General features: G+C 44.6%; 1 protein-coding gene across 1 annotated transcript in view; it reads right to left on the bottom strand.

The window, feature by feature from the left end:
* Positions 1 to 5,208: 5,208 nt before the first annotated feature.
* The window catches only part of LOC135915672 (nuclear RNA export factor 1-like), a 45,255-nt gene continuing 33,122 nt past the window's right edge, over positions 5,209 to 17,341 (bottom strand). The window contains exons 20-24 of the mRNA XM_065448809.1: positions 13,807 to 13,879; positions 12,710 to 12,767; positions 10,289 to 10,419; positions 7,969 to 8,029; positions 5,209 to 5,450 (exon numbers count right to left, since the gene is read on the bottom strand). Coding sequence (XP_065304881.1) covers positions 5,412 to 5,450; positions 7,969 to 8,029; positions 10,289 to 10,419; positions 12,710 to 12,767; positions 13,807 to 13,879 — 362 coding nt within the window. The 3' untranslated portion in view covers positions 5,209 to 5,411. The remainder of the gene's footprint in view (positions 5,451 to 7,968; positions 8,030 to 10,288; positions 10,420 to 12,709; positions 12,768 to 13,806; positions 13,880 to 17,341) is intronic.

Raw genomic sequence — 17,341 nt, 5'->3', positions numbered from 1 at the left:
GTTCTGCGAAGCCCGTCTGGTCTCGGTGGGGGCAGTAAAAGTTGTGGGGACATGTGAGCGTAAACCCCCTCCCCCCTCCCTCAGAGGCTGCCCGGCTACGAGGTCTTTCAACGCTCCGAGTTTTCAGCAGGTTGAGCTGCCGTTCTCCCTCACTTAGGGATCTATGGAACATGGAATGTTTATAAGCAGCTGTTTGTCGGCTGCTAGGGCGTGCTCGTTATCGTGCTCTGCGCTGCGTGTTTGAAGCTTGGTGCTCGCGTGCTGTATGCTCGTCTTGCGTGCTCCATGTGGAAGCCACGCTAGACTGTCGGGTGTGTCTCTTTTTTAAAAATTTAAATACTGTAAATAAACCCTGTGCGCCTAGTTCCTCCCAAGTTCCTCTCTACGACCTTCAACTCCTACCAATGGTGGCAGCGGCGAGATCGTCCGACAACTCTAACAGTGGGGATTGATTTAAGCGAAGAACCAGCGCTTTCGAGACAAATTATTGAAACTGGCTGAAACATTGTTCTTTGGCCCCGTTTTTTCGGTTTTTCAGGAAAATAAATCTAGGCCTATTTGTTTATTTTTCGTGTAAATCGGCCTCAGTACGTGCGTGGGGAATGATTTACGCGAAGAACCGGCGCTTTCGAGACAAATTATTGAACTTGGTTAAGACATTAATTCCTTGGGTTATAGACCTACCGTAGTGTCTATTTTTCAAGAAAATTAATCGAGGCCTATTTGTAAATCTCCTAAATGGGCGTATACACAGGCGTTAAACGGGAAATGCTCTACAAACGGAACCAGTGCTTTCCACTGAATTGGACCTGGTTAAGCCGACAGCATAATGTGCTCTAGGCTTAGCTTTTTCTTCAAAAGCCAATCTGTGCATAATTATTCATTCATCGCTTAAATAAGCGTATGCACGGGCATGAAACAAGAAATGCTGTACAAGCGGAATCAGTGTTTTTCAGTGAATTGGACCTTGTTGGGCCGACACTATAATCGGCTATAGGCTTACCTTTCTTCCGCGAAAGCCAATTTGCCCATAATTATTTATTCATATCATAAATCAGCGTAAGCATGGGCATTAGGTCGGAAGTGCTGTACAAATGAAACCAGTGCTTTTCAATGAAGTAATTGTACCTGGTTGGGCCGACGGTATAATGGGCTATAGGTTTACCTATTTTCTGCAAAAGCCAATTTGCCCATAATTATATTTATTCATATCGTAAATCAGCGTAAGCACGGGCATTAAGTGGGAAGTGCTGTACAAGCGAAACCAGTGCTTTTCAATGAAGTAATTGTACCTGGTTGGGCCGACGGTATAATGGGCTAGAGGCTTACCTTTTTTCTGCAAAGGCCAATTTGTCCATAATTATTTATTCATATCGTAAATCAGCGTAAGCACGGGCATTAAGTGGGAAGTACTGTACAAGCGAAACCAGTGCTTTTCAATGAAGTAATTGTACCTGGTTTTGCCGACAGTATAATGGGCTACAGGCTTACCTTTTTTCTGCAAAAGCCAATTTGCCCATAATTATTTATTCATATCGTAAATCAGCGTAAGCACGGGCATTAAGTGGGAAGTGTTGTACAAGCGAAACCAGTGCTTTTCAATGAAGTAATTGTGCCTCGTTGGGCCGACACTATAATCGGCTATAGGCTTACCTTTCTTCCGCGAAAGCCAATTTGCCCATAATTATTTATTCATATCGTAAATCAGCATAAGCACGGGCATTAAGTGGGAAGTGCTGTACAAGCGAAACCAGTGCTTTTCAATGAAGTAATTGTACCTGGTTTTGCCGACGGTATAATGGGCTATAGGCTTTCCTTTCTTCCGCGAAAGCCAATTTGCCCATAATTATTTATTCATATCATAAATCAGCGTAAGCACGGGCATTAAGTGGGAAGTGCTGTACAAGCGAAACCAGTGCTTTTCAATGATTTGTACCTGGTTTTGCCGACAGTATAATGGGCTAGAGGCTTACCTTTTTTCTGCAAAAGCCAATTTGCCCATAATTATTTATTCATATCGTAAATCAGCGTAAGCGCGGGCATTAAGTGGGAAGTGCTGTACAAGCGAAACCAGTGCTTTTCAATGAAGTAATTGTGCCTGGTTGGGCCGACGGTATAATGGGCTATAGGCTTACCTTTTTTCTGCAAAAGCCAATTTGCCAATAATTATTTATTCATATCGTAAATCAGCGTAAGCACGGGCATTTAAGTGGGAAGTACTGTACAAGCGAAACCAGTGCTTTTCAATGAAGTACTTGTACCTGGTTGGGCCGACGGTATAATGGGCTATAGGCTTACCTTTTTTCTGCAAAAGCCAATTTGTCCATAATTATTTATTCATATCGTAAATCAGCGTATGCACGGGCATTAAACGGGAAGTGCTGTACAAGCGGAACCAGTGCTTTTCAGCGAAGTTATTGGAGCTGGTTTCGCCGGCAGTATAATGGGCTATAGGCTAACCTTTTCTGCGCAAAAGCAAATTTGCGCACAATCATTTATCCATCGCGTAAATCGGCGTACGCATGGGTATTAAACGGGAATTGCTGTAGAATCGGAAGCAGTGCTTTTCACAAAAGTAATTAGACCTCCTTTGCCGACAGCATAACGGCCTATAGGCTTACCTTTTGTCCGCAAAAGCGAATTTGCCCATTATTTATTCATCGCCTAAATCGGCGTATGCAGTCATTATATGGGAAGTACTGGACACGCGGAACCAGTGCTTTTCAGGTAATTGCATCTAGTTGTGCCGACAGTATAACGTGTCATAGTCGCCATTTTTTCCGCAAGTCAAAAGCACAGAAAGTCATGTGTACGCGGAAGCACACCTTTTGTTACCATAGCAATTATATGGATACTCTAGGCGCATTTTCGCCGCAGGCGTTGCCACGCGCGGTATGCTGTATATGCAAGATAGCACTAGATGGGAGCCGACGATCGCGGCTCAGGCGCGTGAGAGGAAGGAAAGCGGGGAGCAAGCGCGCCGTCTTCCGTTGCGCAAAAGGCTGTGGGGTGATGGGAGTGAGGGAGGGGAATGGCGGCGTTGCGCTCCGGCAGCAACTGCGTATTTCGCACCGGGCTCAAGGAGAGCGGACGATACTGTCTCAATCAGGCGCGCGCGAGGAAGGAATAATAATAATAATAATATTTGGTGTTTTACGTGCCAAAACCACTTTCTGATTATGAGGCACGCCATAGTGGAGGACTCCGGAAATTTTGACCACCTGGGGTTCTTTAACGTGCACCTAAATCTAAGCACACGGGTGTTTTCGCATTTCGCTTCCATCGAAATGCGGCCGCCGTGGCCGGGATTCGATCCCGCGACCTCGTGCTCAGCAGCCCAACACCATAGCCACTGAGCAACCACGGCGGGTTCGAGGAAGGAAAGCGGAGAGCAAGCGCGCCGTCTTCCGTTGCGCTAAAGGCCGTGGGGGATGGGTCGTCGGGATGGAGACGGCGGCGTTTTGCTCCGGCAGCAACTGCGTGTTTGGCACCGAGCGCAAGGGGAACTGACAATCGTGGCTCAATTTAGCGCGCGAAATGGAGGATAGCGGGGAGGCAGAGCGGGAGGGAGCAACTGTGTACTTGCTGAGGTGGCGCGCGCTGTATATTGAAAGCGATGTGCAGACAGCTCATACGTTTGCGCGTTTTGTCACGCCGCTCAGTATGTGTTGAAGCGATAGAAAGTACGAAGGTCACATCGCTCGCTGCTGCCGTGGTTGCTCACGCTAGCGTTTTGACAGCGAGTGTCCGCGGTCATCGAGTGTGATGTGTTCATCTTTGCCTGTCTGCGCTGACACCACGCTCGTTAGTTCAGCTAGTAAACGTTTCCGTTCTTACGGCCGATAAGGCTACTATCGTTATTTCGTATTGCTGTCTGCTAATTTGCTACCACAATTGATGCTTCGCCTTTTCTGCGAAACGGCAACATTTGGAGGAGCAGTTGGACCTGGGTGGGTCCAGTGTAATGGGCTATGGGCTTACCTTTTTTTTTTCCGCAATGCCAATTTACGCATGTCTCTTTATTCATGGCGTAAATCGGCCTCATCAAGAACATTAGCAGCGAAAGTGCTGTACGCGCCGAACAAGCACTTTTCTGAGAAGCGATCAGACCTGGTTGTTACAAATTATGGGGTTTTACATGCCAAAACCACAATCTGATACGAGGAACGCCGTAGTGGAGGGCTCCGGAAATTTTGACCACCAGGTGTTCTTTAACGCGCATATAAATCTAAGTACACAGGTCTTTTCGCATTTCGGCCCCATAGAAATGTGGCCACCATGGCAGGGATTCGATCCCGCGACCTCGTGCTTAGCAGCTCAACACCATCGCGAATTTTTTCTCCAAGTTTAACATGCAGGGCCAACCTACATTCTAGTACATACGCCAGATTTTAACTCTTAAATGCACAAGCCTCATGAAAACCGTGCCATGTTTGGCGAGAAAAACAATTTAAAAACTGAACTACTGGGTTTTACAAGTCAGAACCATGATATGACGCACACAGCACCGGTGGACTTCACATTAATTTTCACCGCCTGGTTTCTCCAACGTGCACCCAATGCTTGGAACATGGGTGTGCTTGTAGTCCACCCCCCTGGGAATGTGGTTGCTGTAGCTGGCAATTTTATCTTGCCCCCTCGAGCCTCGCAGCGCATTGCCAAAGCCACCTTTATGTCCCCCTCCCCTTCCCCAAGGCTTTAGGGAGCGCAACTCCCTAGAAGGCTGCAGAAAAAAAGCACCTCTCCCTCTTCACAATCACTCTCTCTCGCTACGCTACAACAGCAGGTGAGAAAAATTTCACCTTTCCCACGTATAATTAGATATGTGCACCCGCACTGAAGCTTTCCCTTAATACTTACCTGTTTAAAAAAAAGAAATTATGGGGTTTTACATGCCAAAACCACATTCTGATTATGAGGCACGCTGTAGTAGAAGACTCCGGAAATTTTGACCACCTGGGGTTCTTTAACGGGCACCTAAACCTAAGTACACGGGTGTTTTCGCATTTTGCCCCATCGAAATGCGGCTGCCATGGCCGGGATTCGATCCCGCGACCTCGTGCTCAGCAGCCCAACACCATAGCCACTGAGCAACCACGACGGGTACTAACCTATTCGGCTGCAACTTAGCTACAATGACTGACAATACCGAGTACCAACAGTCGTCTGCAATTGATCAGTAGTATTGATGACAATGACAAGGCAGTGTTCGGTGAGATGCATTTATTGTGGCACATGATCGGTTTTGCAGCTGCTCTTTTTTTTTCTTAATCTTATGTACAAGAGTGACAAATGGTTACTGTTTGGTGGCTAATTATTTACATGACTAAAAAAAAAGCCTATTTACAGAAAATTAACAGCGGCTCCCCTGCACTTTATCACGAGGAACCCTGCTGGCCAAGATGACGTTCTCAGCTTTGGAATGCCTCCGGGGGTATTGCTCCCCGAACCTGGAAAAAGAAAGAAGACAACATGATGTGAAAAATTTGTTGAGAAAGGCTTAACTTTGGCACAACTCTGCCTACCCTATTCAACTACATAGAATATGCAGGAATAATATCATTTGACAACTGCTGAGCTGTTTTAGTTGTCTGTTCCATTTAAGGGGGGAGGAGGGGATCAGAACTAACTTTTTTGTTTCTTGACAGAAAGGGCTGCAATTTGGCACACACGCTGCACATTGCAATAAAGAGACAAATCTAAAATTTCATTAGGATATCTTAATTAGTTTTTGTTTTATAAGAATTTATAAGTTCCTTGCTTGTGGAAAGCCTGGCACAGTAACTAAACATGATATGGAGCTGGGAATACTTTGCATGTTTGCCCAGATGTCTAATCTACATCAAGACCGTGTTCGATTTTTTTTTTAGTGCGCTAATAATTTTTTGCTCAACATAACATGCACATGACTGTGCTTCTCTGCATGAAGCCATGTAGTAATTGTGAAATAATTAAATAATGGAAAGATAAAGAAACATTTCAAGACTGTCTTTAAATAAAGCACAGCTTGTGGATCACAGCAAAACAAACTGGGCCAAAATCGGTCCAGCCATTGTTGTGCTACGCTTTCCACGAGCGAGGTGATGGACTAAAAAAATGCAATTGAGAAAACTGGCTGCAAAGTTTTAAAAGCACAGCAAATTTATTAAAAAGCACCAGGGCTGTAATATTTTGAATCAATGCTGTCAGGCATCTTCTTACACCGTTGCCTCATTGTTTGGTGGGCTTTGGATGCCTTCTTCAGGCGTTATTGATCCTTTTCTTGCGCCGTCTGGAGTAGTGCATGACCACCATTTTCATTGCCAGACCGAGCCTGGTATCGCAGTGTACACCCACAGAACGCTGTTGGCATCTTGGGCACAGAGTTTTAGCGTCGTGCGACGATTCGTCTGGTGAGCCTTGAGTCACCATACAGTATGTAGCTCGTCGACGGTTGGGGCTCACTTGCAGGCTGCGTGTCCCTGTCGCACGATGCATCGGAAACGCACACCGGCTCTGCCGGCGATGGAGACCTTCGGCCCGCGTCGCCTCCAACAACGCGGGCTCGCTTGCCGACTCGCGCAGCCGTACGCACAGGTGCGAGAGCCTCCGTTGGCACGTCTTCCGGTGGCTTGGTTATCAATGTCGATCTCACAGTGCGATTGTCGGCTTCGCTGCTGGAATCGCACGGTGCAAGATAACGCGGCACGTTATCCGCGTGTTCAGTCGGGTTCTCCGCTTCCCCCGCTGGCCGCCGTCTTGCTCTCACCGTAGGAGGCTTGCGCTTCCGTTTTCCGAAGGCATGCTTCATTTAAAAGTTCTTTTCGAACGAGCGACGATCCATCGCTGACCTGGGAGCTTTCATAAATCCGAATTCTGCGAGTGTCAAACGAAGAAAGACGCCGGCGTGGTTTTCAAAGCAGACAACTGCGGTCCGCCATGGTTGCCAGCTTCCCCGCTGCTGCAGCAGCAACCAATGGCGAGACGCCTTTCAGTACGGCAACCAATCGGAGGCCCGCTTTCATCGCAGGGCCCGTGTGACCGCCTCTAGCAGACCCGCGCTTCTTTTGTGTTTGTGTGTTTGTTACAAGATGGCGACGACCGAAGAATTCAGAAACGGAATGGCGAAACTTCGAGCTTTCGAACGATACCAAGATGGCGGCGTTCGGTGGCGGGAAAGACGAGTTAGGGCTCCGCGAACTGCGATGATTTTACGCGATTTTAAGCCGTTTTCTCGCCCTACGCACTGATGAATTAATTTTTTTCGGCCACTTTTAGCGCGTTTTCAGTCAAACCATTTTGATACAATGTAGACTAGGCATTGCAGATACCGAAACGCGTCGTTGCCAAAAATCGATCTTTTTGGAGATTTTCGCGATCTGATCCCCGCGTCCCCCCTTAAGGAAGTTACACCCTATTAGTTCTAGAAGCAGAAAAATTAAGGGCCATTATCCTTATGAAAATTACAGAAAATTGGTAAATATATAAGGATTACGTACATCTTGTCTCACACAATGTGGGAATCTATGTAATAACATAGATGCAGATGTGTAACGTGATGCTTCACTATTTTAATTGCAAATTTTCAAAAAATCTTTTGCAGGTAAACTGGTGGCCAACTTGCAGAAAATAAGATTGAATAAAGCAAATACTATTAAAGAAAGCTGCCGGAACAAAGTTAATTACATAGCACTATGACACTGAATCAATGTATCTTTTCACAATCAGCTTTTGTGTATTTGTAACTGCTTCTATGAGCCAACTGAATTGCACAGTTGAGCATACGACAGGAAAAAAAACCTACATTAGATTTGATATTCATTATAAGTGATATTTCCTCAGTGATATCAGCAAGCAAAAAAAATAAGAAATTTACTCTGTTATTCCCAATATTTCGTTATACCAATGGCTCACTTTTAAGCAAGCAAGTCAATCATCTGCATCACAGTGGCAAACTTTGAGCCAGGAAAGAGACGTGTGGAAACTTACGCTGAGTTCGGTGAACACCGCGATTGCCTTCTGCAAGTTCCACTCATTTTGTTCCAGACACCTGTGGTGAAAAGAAAAGATTTTTTGGGATAAAGAGTTAGTTGAAGCAAAGCCAGCAGGTTTTGCAGAAAGATATAGCAGACCATCAGGTCCCCCCTTTTGGTCAATTTTGAAGACTAATTTAGGCCTACACGAAAGATGAAAGAAGGTCAGAAGACTTGTACTCAAGGCATAAAATCTATAGCAGAAGAAATGTCAAAAAAGGTGCTCGCTAATGACTTGGCACTTTAACAGTTATGACAACTGAACCCAATCCCTAAAGGAACGCAAATGCTATAGTGACACATCCAAATAGCCCAACCAGCAGCCATCGAAATCATGAGCACACCAGGGTACATTGGTGGCCCTGAAACAACTGTCCAAGGATCCTTCGGGGCTCTTCGAGGCATTTTAGAGGTAGGAAGCTGCCACCAGTCACATACATCAAAATATGGGAAACTGAGGGGCACAATTTCTTTTGTTAGTTACAATTACACAAAGCCAAGGAATACATAAAGGAAACAATCTGCTCTACTTGATTCAGGTAATAATACAAATGAAAATACAATTAAACCACAATATCAGTTGAACTTGGTACAATCGGCAATTCGCTTTGTGTATTGCACGGTTCGCCGTGCAATACGACATCTGAAATGCCAGAACCAACGCGTTTTTCTGTGTCATAGGGCCGGATCGGACCGATCCGGCTCTGCAGTGAACTAGAATATATGGGGCAGTGCGCTGACTGTCATGTTTTCATGCCTGTCACCCCAATTGGGGCTCGTAGCAAAAGTGTCATCATCAACTATAAATGCATCTAGCAAACCACAGCCCTAGCCACAGTCGATCTGGTCAGACGCGTGCTATCGACCGACTGTGATCCACTGCGTGGTGCCCTTTCCTGTGATGCAGCTTCGAAACGCAAGCACGTCAGGCAGAAAGGGGTGGTCTCGTCACTTGTCTTTTGTCCTGGCGCCTTTTCTGGCCTATCAAATCTCTCCTGCCAGGAAGAGTTGCTTTCCTGCTATTCTTCTGGCCATCTACTGTTATCGTAAGCATCCTGTTCAAGAGCTGTTTTTCAGCACCTGTTGTTTACAGGAGCACACTGTGTGCTCTTTCCTTGACATGTCATCGGCATGTCAGTTTATCAGTGTTTGATAGCGTTTCTCTTTTGTGAGCGGATAAACTCTCTGTCGCGCAGCAGGGGTATAACCAACACTTAGGGCCCATCGCACACAGCGATACTAAAGTCGGGCAGCAAAGCGAGTGGCAGACACACAAATTCGACACCACACTCAACTATGCCGGCTAAGTAGCGGTTGCCCTTTCTTCACTTGGCTTCTCCTGCGCGCAGTGCCTGACCACACATTCCCGGGAGCTCTCCTATTATGTGAGAGTATAAAGCACATAAACTGTGTAATCTTGCTACTGCAGAGAGCCAGTTGGGTTTTTTTTTCTTCTCTCTCTCTCAAGTCTGCGAGGTGCCTGTGCACCGGCACTGCCGGCAAGCACGCGCTAAGAACAGGCTGAGCATTATTGCGGTTGCTCATTCCACAAGGTCCCGATCGACTGCACTGATGCGTAGCCTTTTATTACTGCATGCTTGCAGCCAATGTTCACTCGTCATGGCTTTGCCGCCAGCTTTTTGGTTATCGAACCCACCCCCCCTGTGAATGTGCCGCTATGGTTGCTAACGTGGATGTACCAGCTTGGATAACTGCAAAATTTCGTTTACGTGATCTTGGCATTTCTCATGAGGCATCATTAATAAATACTTTCAATGCAGTGATAGACATCGAGATTAGGTGCGCTGGCTTTAAACATGCGTGAGAGTCTAGTCACTCAAAAAAAAAACTACAGCAAGGCCGTTTGATTGTGGGACTGCGCAGGAGCAAGGTTGGGGGTGTTATTATTATGCGAGGACAAAGAAATTCGTATTTTCAAGAGCAATGTTGGAGGTGCATTTTTTATGCGAGTATATATGGTATCCTTCTATTTAGTGTCGCTTTACACTACCAATTTGGTTATGCTGCCATCAACATTTTGCAGGCATTTTTGTATGTGCAACTAAATATACTGGGGGTGTTAAAGAACACCACTTAAGGCCACGACCACTAATGCTGGACATCCTTTCAACCATACTTGTACGTGTCAATTTTTTTTTTTATGTTCAGCACGCAAGAAATTTGCTATTTGTGTTAGCCTGCATCTGTCAGCACTTTGTCTTGTGCAAGTTGTCGCCATTGCTTGCCCGCCCCCCCCATCGGCAACAGAAACTGACCTTTCCGCAAAGGCTCTGTTCATCCGCGTCTGGGTACACAGTTGCACGACCATGCCGTCCCGCTCATTCGTTGCAGCAGGGGCTGGCACGGGTGCAGGTGTCGGCGGTGCATTTTCCGGTGTGGGGTATGCCTGCAGAGACGGAGGCACAGAGGGTTCGCTGTAAGCAACTGTCCATCATTCATCAGCTTGAAGGGGTAATGATACAGCATTTTTTTTCTCTGGTTGAGTTAAATAAAGGTTCAAAACCCTTTAAACTCTAGAAAAATGACTGGTGGGCATCAGAGTGCCTTCAATTACTATAACACATGTCCTTACAGCACAATTTCCATTCAGACCACATTTGTGTGATTGCTGCGATTGCTGTGCAACATGCGAGTGCAACCAAAAGAAAAACGTACAGTACTTTTTTTTTTTAGATACAATCTTATCAAAGTCTTATTGCAACACCATACCTGCCACTCTGTGAACATTAGAATTTATAAAGATAATCATAATCTCGTCAACATCAAAAGAAAAATGGGGGAGAGGGGTGAACAATACCTTATGCAGATCACACCTGCTACCAAAGATCCACATACATTCGAGTATAAAGGACTATTCTTCTCCCTTAGTTTGGTCTGTCTATGTTATCAGTGCAACTAATCACGCTTCTAACGGATCTTGTTAATTAGGAACATCAGATAATTCGAACTCGTCCTCTGGGCCAGAGGACGAGTCAGGCTTATGCATTATTTAATGCGATCAAACTCTCATTAAATTGGACATATTCGGCCGCACATCAATTAATTCAGACAAATCTCGGAGCTCCGCAGGCACGGAGCGCTGCAATAGTGCAACGGAAAAGAGTAAGAGCAGCATCCAACTAAAACCAAGCGACAGAGTCCGCATTGCCTTAGTCAGCAGCAAAAACAATACATGAATGGCGTTAACGCCGGAACGCCCCGTGCCTGTTTGTGCGCATGAGAGTTGGCCGCATGCCTTTATAACTACATAGTCATCATCCATACATGAATGGCGTTAACGCCGGAACGCCCCGTGCCTGTTTGTGCGCATGAGAGTTCGCCGCATGCCTTTATAACTACATAGTCATCATCCATAACTGCATTGACAGCGACCACGGTTTCGTTCACGGCATGTCTTCAAAACTGCGTAGTCGCTGTCTGTAGTGCACCGATAGCAACCGCGCTTTCGTCTGCAGTTTTTGAAGCAAACGGCAGTTTCGTTTTGACTGTGTGCGTGCACCATATGTTGAGGATGAAAAATGATGTTACCATACATCATGATGGATGGACAATCTGTTGGCAACCAGCTATTATAATCATACTCATATTATAAGACAATATAAATATAATCAGGGTGTGCACACAGTAGTCAAAAGTGGGTCTCAGAAGAGGACATGCGCCGCGGCCGTGCTGCAAAGGAAGACGAGAGGCCTTTGCCGCTGCGAGCCCTAATCAGTCATGAGATGACAATTGCAGCTTTCACACTGCTTTTTGTATAAAACAGGAACACGATATGCCAATTCATTTAGTAAATGAAAACACACTGCTTTCTTGATACCCTCATAATTTGACATTTGACTAATTCAGACATTTCTTTCTGCCCTGTGAAATATGAATTAACGAGGTTTTGCTGTAGTTGCTACAACTTCAAAAACATATACGCTAATATTAATTAGGCGTGTGCGAATATCAAAATTTTTGAATACTAATACTTAGCTTCGAATATCAAGAATGATATGCACACGCAGTTATTAGCAAATCGGCTTAATTTTTTATGTTGGAACATTGCAACTGCATTGTCAATGTTGAAAAACTAGGCCAGTAAATTGTTATACTAAAACATTGTGCATTTGGCTCGTGTTAACCTGGAAAACTTAGTAATTCCCACTAGCTGTTTTGACCAGACTGCGCATTATTATACCGTATCAAATGCCTGTTAACATGGAGGCCGTTGACCAGTCATCACTCACCACACTTGCTGTCAAGCAATAAGCTCGACACTGAAAGTGGTGCTACGAAAAAAAAAAAAAAGTGCACCATCACCACCTGCAAAACCCTTGCCCCTTGCTACTGAGAAGCTGGCATTCCCGCACAATTTAGCCGTTCAGTGGCCAAGTGTGCTTTACAGGCGGAATTTCTAGTAGCACAATATTATCACAAAATCACCCCAATAATCTTGGTTTAGATAAAAACAAATGCTAAGAACTGTCTTTGCTCTCGCACAGCCAGCAATACATCTGATTTGATTCAAATAAATGTATCGAATATATATTTTTCGAATCAAATATGAATATTACAAATACTATACTGTTTGATAATATTCTAACTTTACGAATATTTGCACACCCCTAATATTAATACCCTTAAAGTGCTCTTTCCATCAGAAGTGACTACAATGCGCGAAAGAGCTCTCTCACCCTGATCTGATCCTCAGTCCCTCCCGTGACGAAGAGGGTCTCGTTTATGATGGAAAACCTGCAACGAAAAGAGCGCACACTGTGAAGGTCCTTTGAAGGCCGTTTTAAAGCTGAATATGAAGGTCAAGTCCACAACAATCAGACATCTCTCCCAATGAAACTGTCAGCTTTGTTATGGTTTACTAGCTAATAGAGGTATGCAAATAACTTTTGAGGCCAAATCGAATAGGAATCGAATAGTGCAAAAAAGTGAATCCATCTTTGAATACTTTTTGCAGTTTTAGATTCAACAGCCACCCTTCACTTTTAATATAAAATAATGTTCATGCCCTAGTATCCACAATGTTATCAAATTTTTGTCATAAAATTAAATTTGCAGTTCCCACTAGTTTATACAAACAGATGGTAGCTATTTGTTACCATACCCAAGACACTCCCATAAGATGTGAACAATTGTGGTTTAGAAGGATAAACCTGGCTCAGAGAGATGTAGTATGCTTCATTATGCAACTTCTTAAGTTTTATGTTTACTACGACTGCTGGAAACGACATACGTAGTAAACGTACTACACATGTCTACTACGACTGCTGGAAAGGAGACTTTCAGAGAAACTTTCTTCTGAGAGTCGACTTCCAAGTCTCGCTACTCTTGTTCTAGGGTAGACATAACAATAAGGTTGGTCTCGTTGGATTCCTTGAATTGTGAAGGAGCCACCGATACCCTGGTTAGCAAATTTTGAGGAACCATCTTTGTTTGCTAACTTTTCTGGAAAATTAAGCTAAGGGAAATTTTCATAAAATAAGAACCAAATAAACAAAAATGCAATGCACATCGGAAATTACAACATTAAATTCACACTATCTATCGCTTTCCAGATCCATATCTTGAAAAATTAGGAAGAAAAAATTCCATCTGGGCAGGGCATTGTGCGGCACACCACAGCGTTTGCCATTAGTGTATTCGTGTATCCCCCTCCCCAACAACTCTCCTCTTAAGAGGTGCTAGCATCTCTTGAATATGAGGCAATGAATTGAGAGACAAAAAATAATAAGGTGTGCTCAAAAGGCAACCCAGCTCCTTCACATTAATGACTTACCCTGCCCCCTGAGGAACAACGAAGAAGGTCCTCGTGAAGCTTTTTACCGATGGTACGATGAGACCTTTGCTCACTGAGGAGACAGTAAAAAAAAATAGAATGCAAACACAATCAGTGACAAGAGAGATAGTGCCATAACAGGCAATGCATATTTTAGTGCTACAAAACCCTGGATGACAAAGGCACAGCAGCCATTTGCTGTTTTTAAATAACCTAGGCAAGGGATTCATGAGTACTGCATGGGTAACTGTAGGTAACTGACAGCACATTAAGCATCGCAACTCTTTGCAGTGGACATACCCACGTCACCATCAAACATACGGATTGTTTTGAAATCAAACAGCAGCACTGCCCCATAGACTGCCAGCCAAGAGTCATCACCACATCATTAACTTAAGTGCTGAACACATTCCTCTTTCAGGAGTCTCTGAATCCTCCCCGTCCAGCGCAAACGGAACCCCAGTCTGCATCCTCAAATTTCCAAACCTCATCAAATTCTGTGCTGCTCCCAACCAAGTTTTCCCTGCCTTGGTAACGATTCTGTCACTGTCATAGGCAATTAGTTATTTGCTCTATGCATCACCTGACCTCCTCAGCTCTAGTTAATCTGAACCAAATTGTAATCTACCCACACATGATCCCTACTCTATGTCACTGCACAAAAATATCCCCAAGTGAACGATGACACATCAACTGACATGGGTGCAATCTGTAGGCGACAACGCTACCTTGCCTCTCTCTGATCACTATGTCTGTCTCAAACGATCTAATTACATGCTACTTCCTGAAGTGTCAGTTTTCTTAGCTGCTACACATGGAATAATTTGCAGCTCTCTTTCCCTAGTCACCCCTTACCGCTGCGAATTTGTGGTGAAAATAAAGCTGATAACAGCAGGATATTGGCATCCCTAACGCAATTCTAGGCTGATTAAATGAACATGACAGAGCTGCACTTTTGATGGACACATGCAGTTCAACAAAGAGCAAGTCCTGCTAAAGTCAGATTTACAGCAGATAAGATGTACTGTTTGTTACTATTTGGAACCTATCACATTTACCATTACATGTTAAGGGGAGACGCGGGTCTTGAAATGTCAAAAAATCGCAAAAAAGTCGATTTTTGAAAAAGTGCGTTTTCGCTATGTTTATACATTCAAGAATCCCTCCGCGAAATCTAGAACCTAAATTTAATCGGAAAATAATAAAAAAGAACACCTATACGGGCCAGGGTGGCCGCGGAATTAGCAAAAAATCGCCAAAAATGTTCAAACTTCGCGCCGTCGTCATTTGCGAACGCGTTGGCCGGCGGGCGCCATTTTGAGCTTGTTTGGAAGCTGCTTTCTTTGTGCGTATTTTGCGCCGGTTCAATATGGCGTAGGTGAGGAGGAACCGACGCTATCGCGTCATTTCTGAAGGATGCACCCGTGCCGCTGATTGGCCAAAGCGCGCACGCCCCCCGCGCGCCTCGCTCCTATTGGTCTGGCGCCGTTTGAGTGCCGATTCCCGCGTTCCCGACAGGCCGGTCGCTCTCGTGCGCGCTGCGTGTTTGTGTGGTTTCATCGCGCCGCTGTGAACGTTCGGCCGCTCGCTTCTCGACAACGTTCGATAAAGTGTCTTTTTCGGTGCCCGAATGGCTGGAGGACACCGTCGTATGAAGACTACTACGCGTCAAGCGTTCGGCAAGGCGCGAAGGCGGCCGTGGAATGCACGACAGAAGACGGATAAGCCTGTCGTGTACCCGGAGTTGCCGGCTGCTGGTCTGCCTGAAGATTCTGCCGGATCGAGTTCCGAGCTGCAACCCAGTACGTCTAGCATCAACACTTCGTCCACCCACGCCTCGCATGTTGGCGCAGACCGTGTAGATACCGTTTTCTTCACGACCGAAGAAAGAAGCAAGCGCGCAGCGATCGCCGATACGGCGCCTGGCGTCGCAGTCAGCAACGGAGCGAAAGTTTGAGCTGCTGGGTGTTGACACGAAAGAGGACGTCAGCGACAGCGGAACGGAACTTGCCATCGTGGATTTATCCGTGGTGCAAGACTTTTTTGGACTTATGCCGTGTCCCGTGTGCGCCAAGAAAACGCTGATGCTTCGAAGGACCCCACCAAGGAGTAAGGGCTCTGTGCCAAGCTTGTGCTGGAGTGCTCCACGTGTGGCATGCGCGAAAGGATCGTCGGAGGCTTCACATGTCCAACAAGGATCACACAAACAGAAATGCTTTGATAAACAAGCTTGCAAAGAGGCACAAGCCACCAACAGACTCTGCCTACAGTCCTGAGCTTTTATAGGTATAGGTGTGACCTTTTGCTGAATGCACAATTGTGAGAGTGTGCAAGAGATAATTTTTTTTAAATTTGAGTTCTGGAATTTTACGTTCCAAAACCGTGATATGATCCTGGACCAATTTTGACCACTTGGGAAGCGCTACAACACAAGCACAGGAACTTTTTTGCGTTTCAGCTCCATTGAAATATGGCGACCACCACTGGGATTTGATTCAAATTTTTTGTTGTAGCCATAAACTTTGTGGAAAGGACATATTTTGTTGTGGCCATGAACTCTGCGCAGCCTTATTTGCATAGGGATGTCATTTGTGTGCCTTCTGTACAACAAGGAACTAAAATAGGAATGTGAAGCTCGTGGTGCTAGCTTTCTGGCATTGCTTTCAGTGACTATGCATGATTTTGCAACCAATATCTCCATGCTATTTTTGCAAAATGGCCATATATATGTCATGAACTTGTTGCTGAAAGACAGGGCTACATGGTGGTGCAATTTATATTGCCATATTGTTAGTCCATTAAAAGTTATAGTGAACTAAAAGTTCAAACTCGTTTTTCTCAGCTTAATTTTTTTAAACACCGCACACTGCCTTACGGGGTATCTTCATATGTTCTTTCTAAGTACCAGCAAAATGTTTGGTATCAATATATTTGTGTCGAAGCGATCTAGCCGGTGATGCTATTTATTTATTTCTAAAGTTGCCGGCTAAATTTTAATTGCCACTAAATACAAATGAAAATTAGCAAAGATATTGAAATTATGTTTACATCTGGTATTTTTGCATTATAATTGCACTGAGAACAATAAAAATAGCATCACCGGCTAGAGCTACTCTCTGGCGTTCTGGCCATATACTTTGTTTTTCCTCTTGACAAAGTTAAGTTTTTGAAAAGTCCCGTAAGAAATTGATTAAATTTCTGTATTAAAAACTTTGCATCATTTGTTCTAATGAAGATATACAAAATCTAATTAGATATTTGCAATCAGCAGAAAAAGCCGAACAATACTGTTAAATATCATCCCGTTCACACTAAAATTAACAAAGTTGGTTTTAAGACCCACATCTCCCCTTAAGGGGGGACACCCCACTTTATTTTACTTTTTTTATTTGTGGCCACAACTTGATAAAACTTCTATCACTTATGTATTTGGACATGCTGATTTCAAATATGCAATTGGTTTTCCCATGCAACAAGTACTTTTCACAATATGAACAATTCATGTTTTCTTGTATGGACTAATTTGGAGGCAAGT

This window comes from Dermacentor albipictus, chromosome 7 (assembly GCF_038994185.2).
Source record: "Dermacentor albipictus isolate Rhodes 1998 colony chromosome 7, USDA_Dalb.pri_finalv2, whole genome shotgun sequence".
Taxonomy (NCBI): Eukaryota; Metazoa; Arthropoda; class Arachnida; order Ixodida; family Ixodidae; genus Dermacentor; species Dermacentor albipictus.
This window is presented reverse-complemented; position numbering and strand designations above follow the sequence as displayed.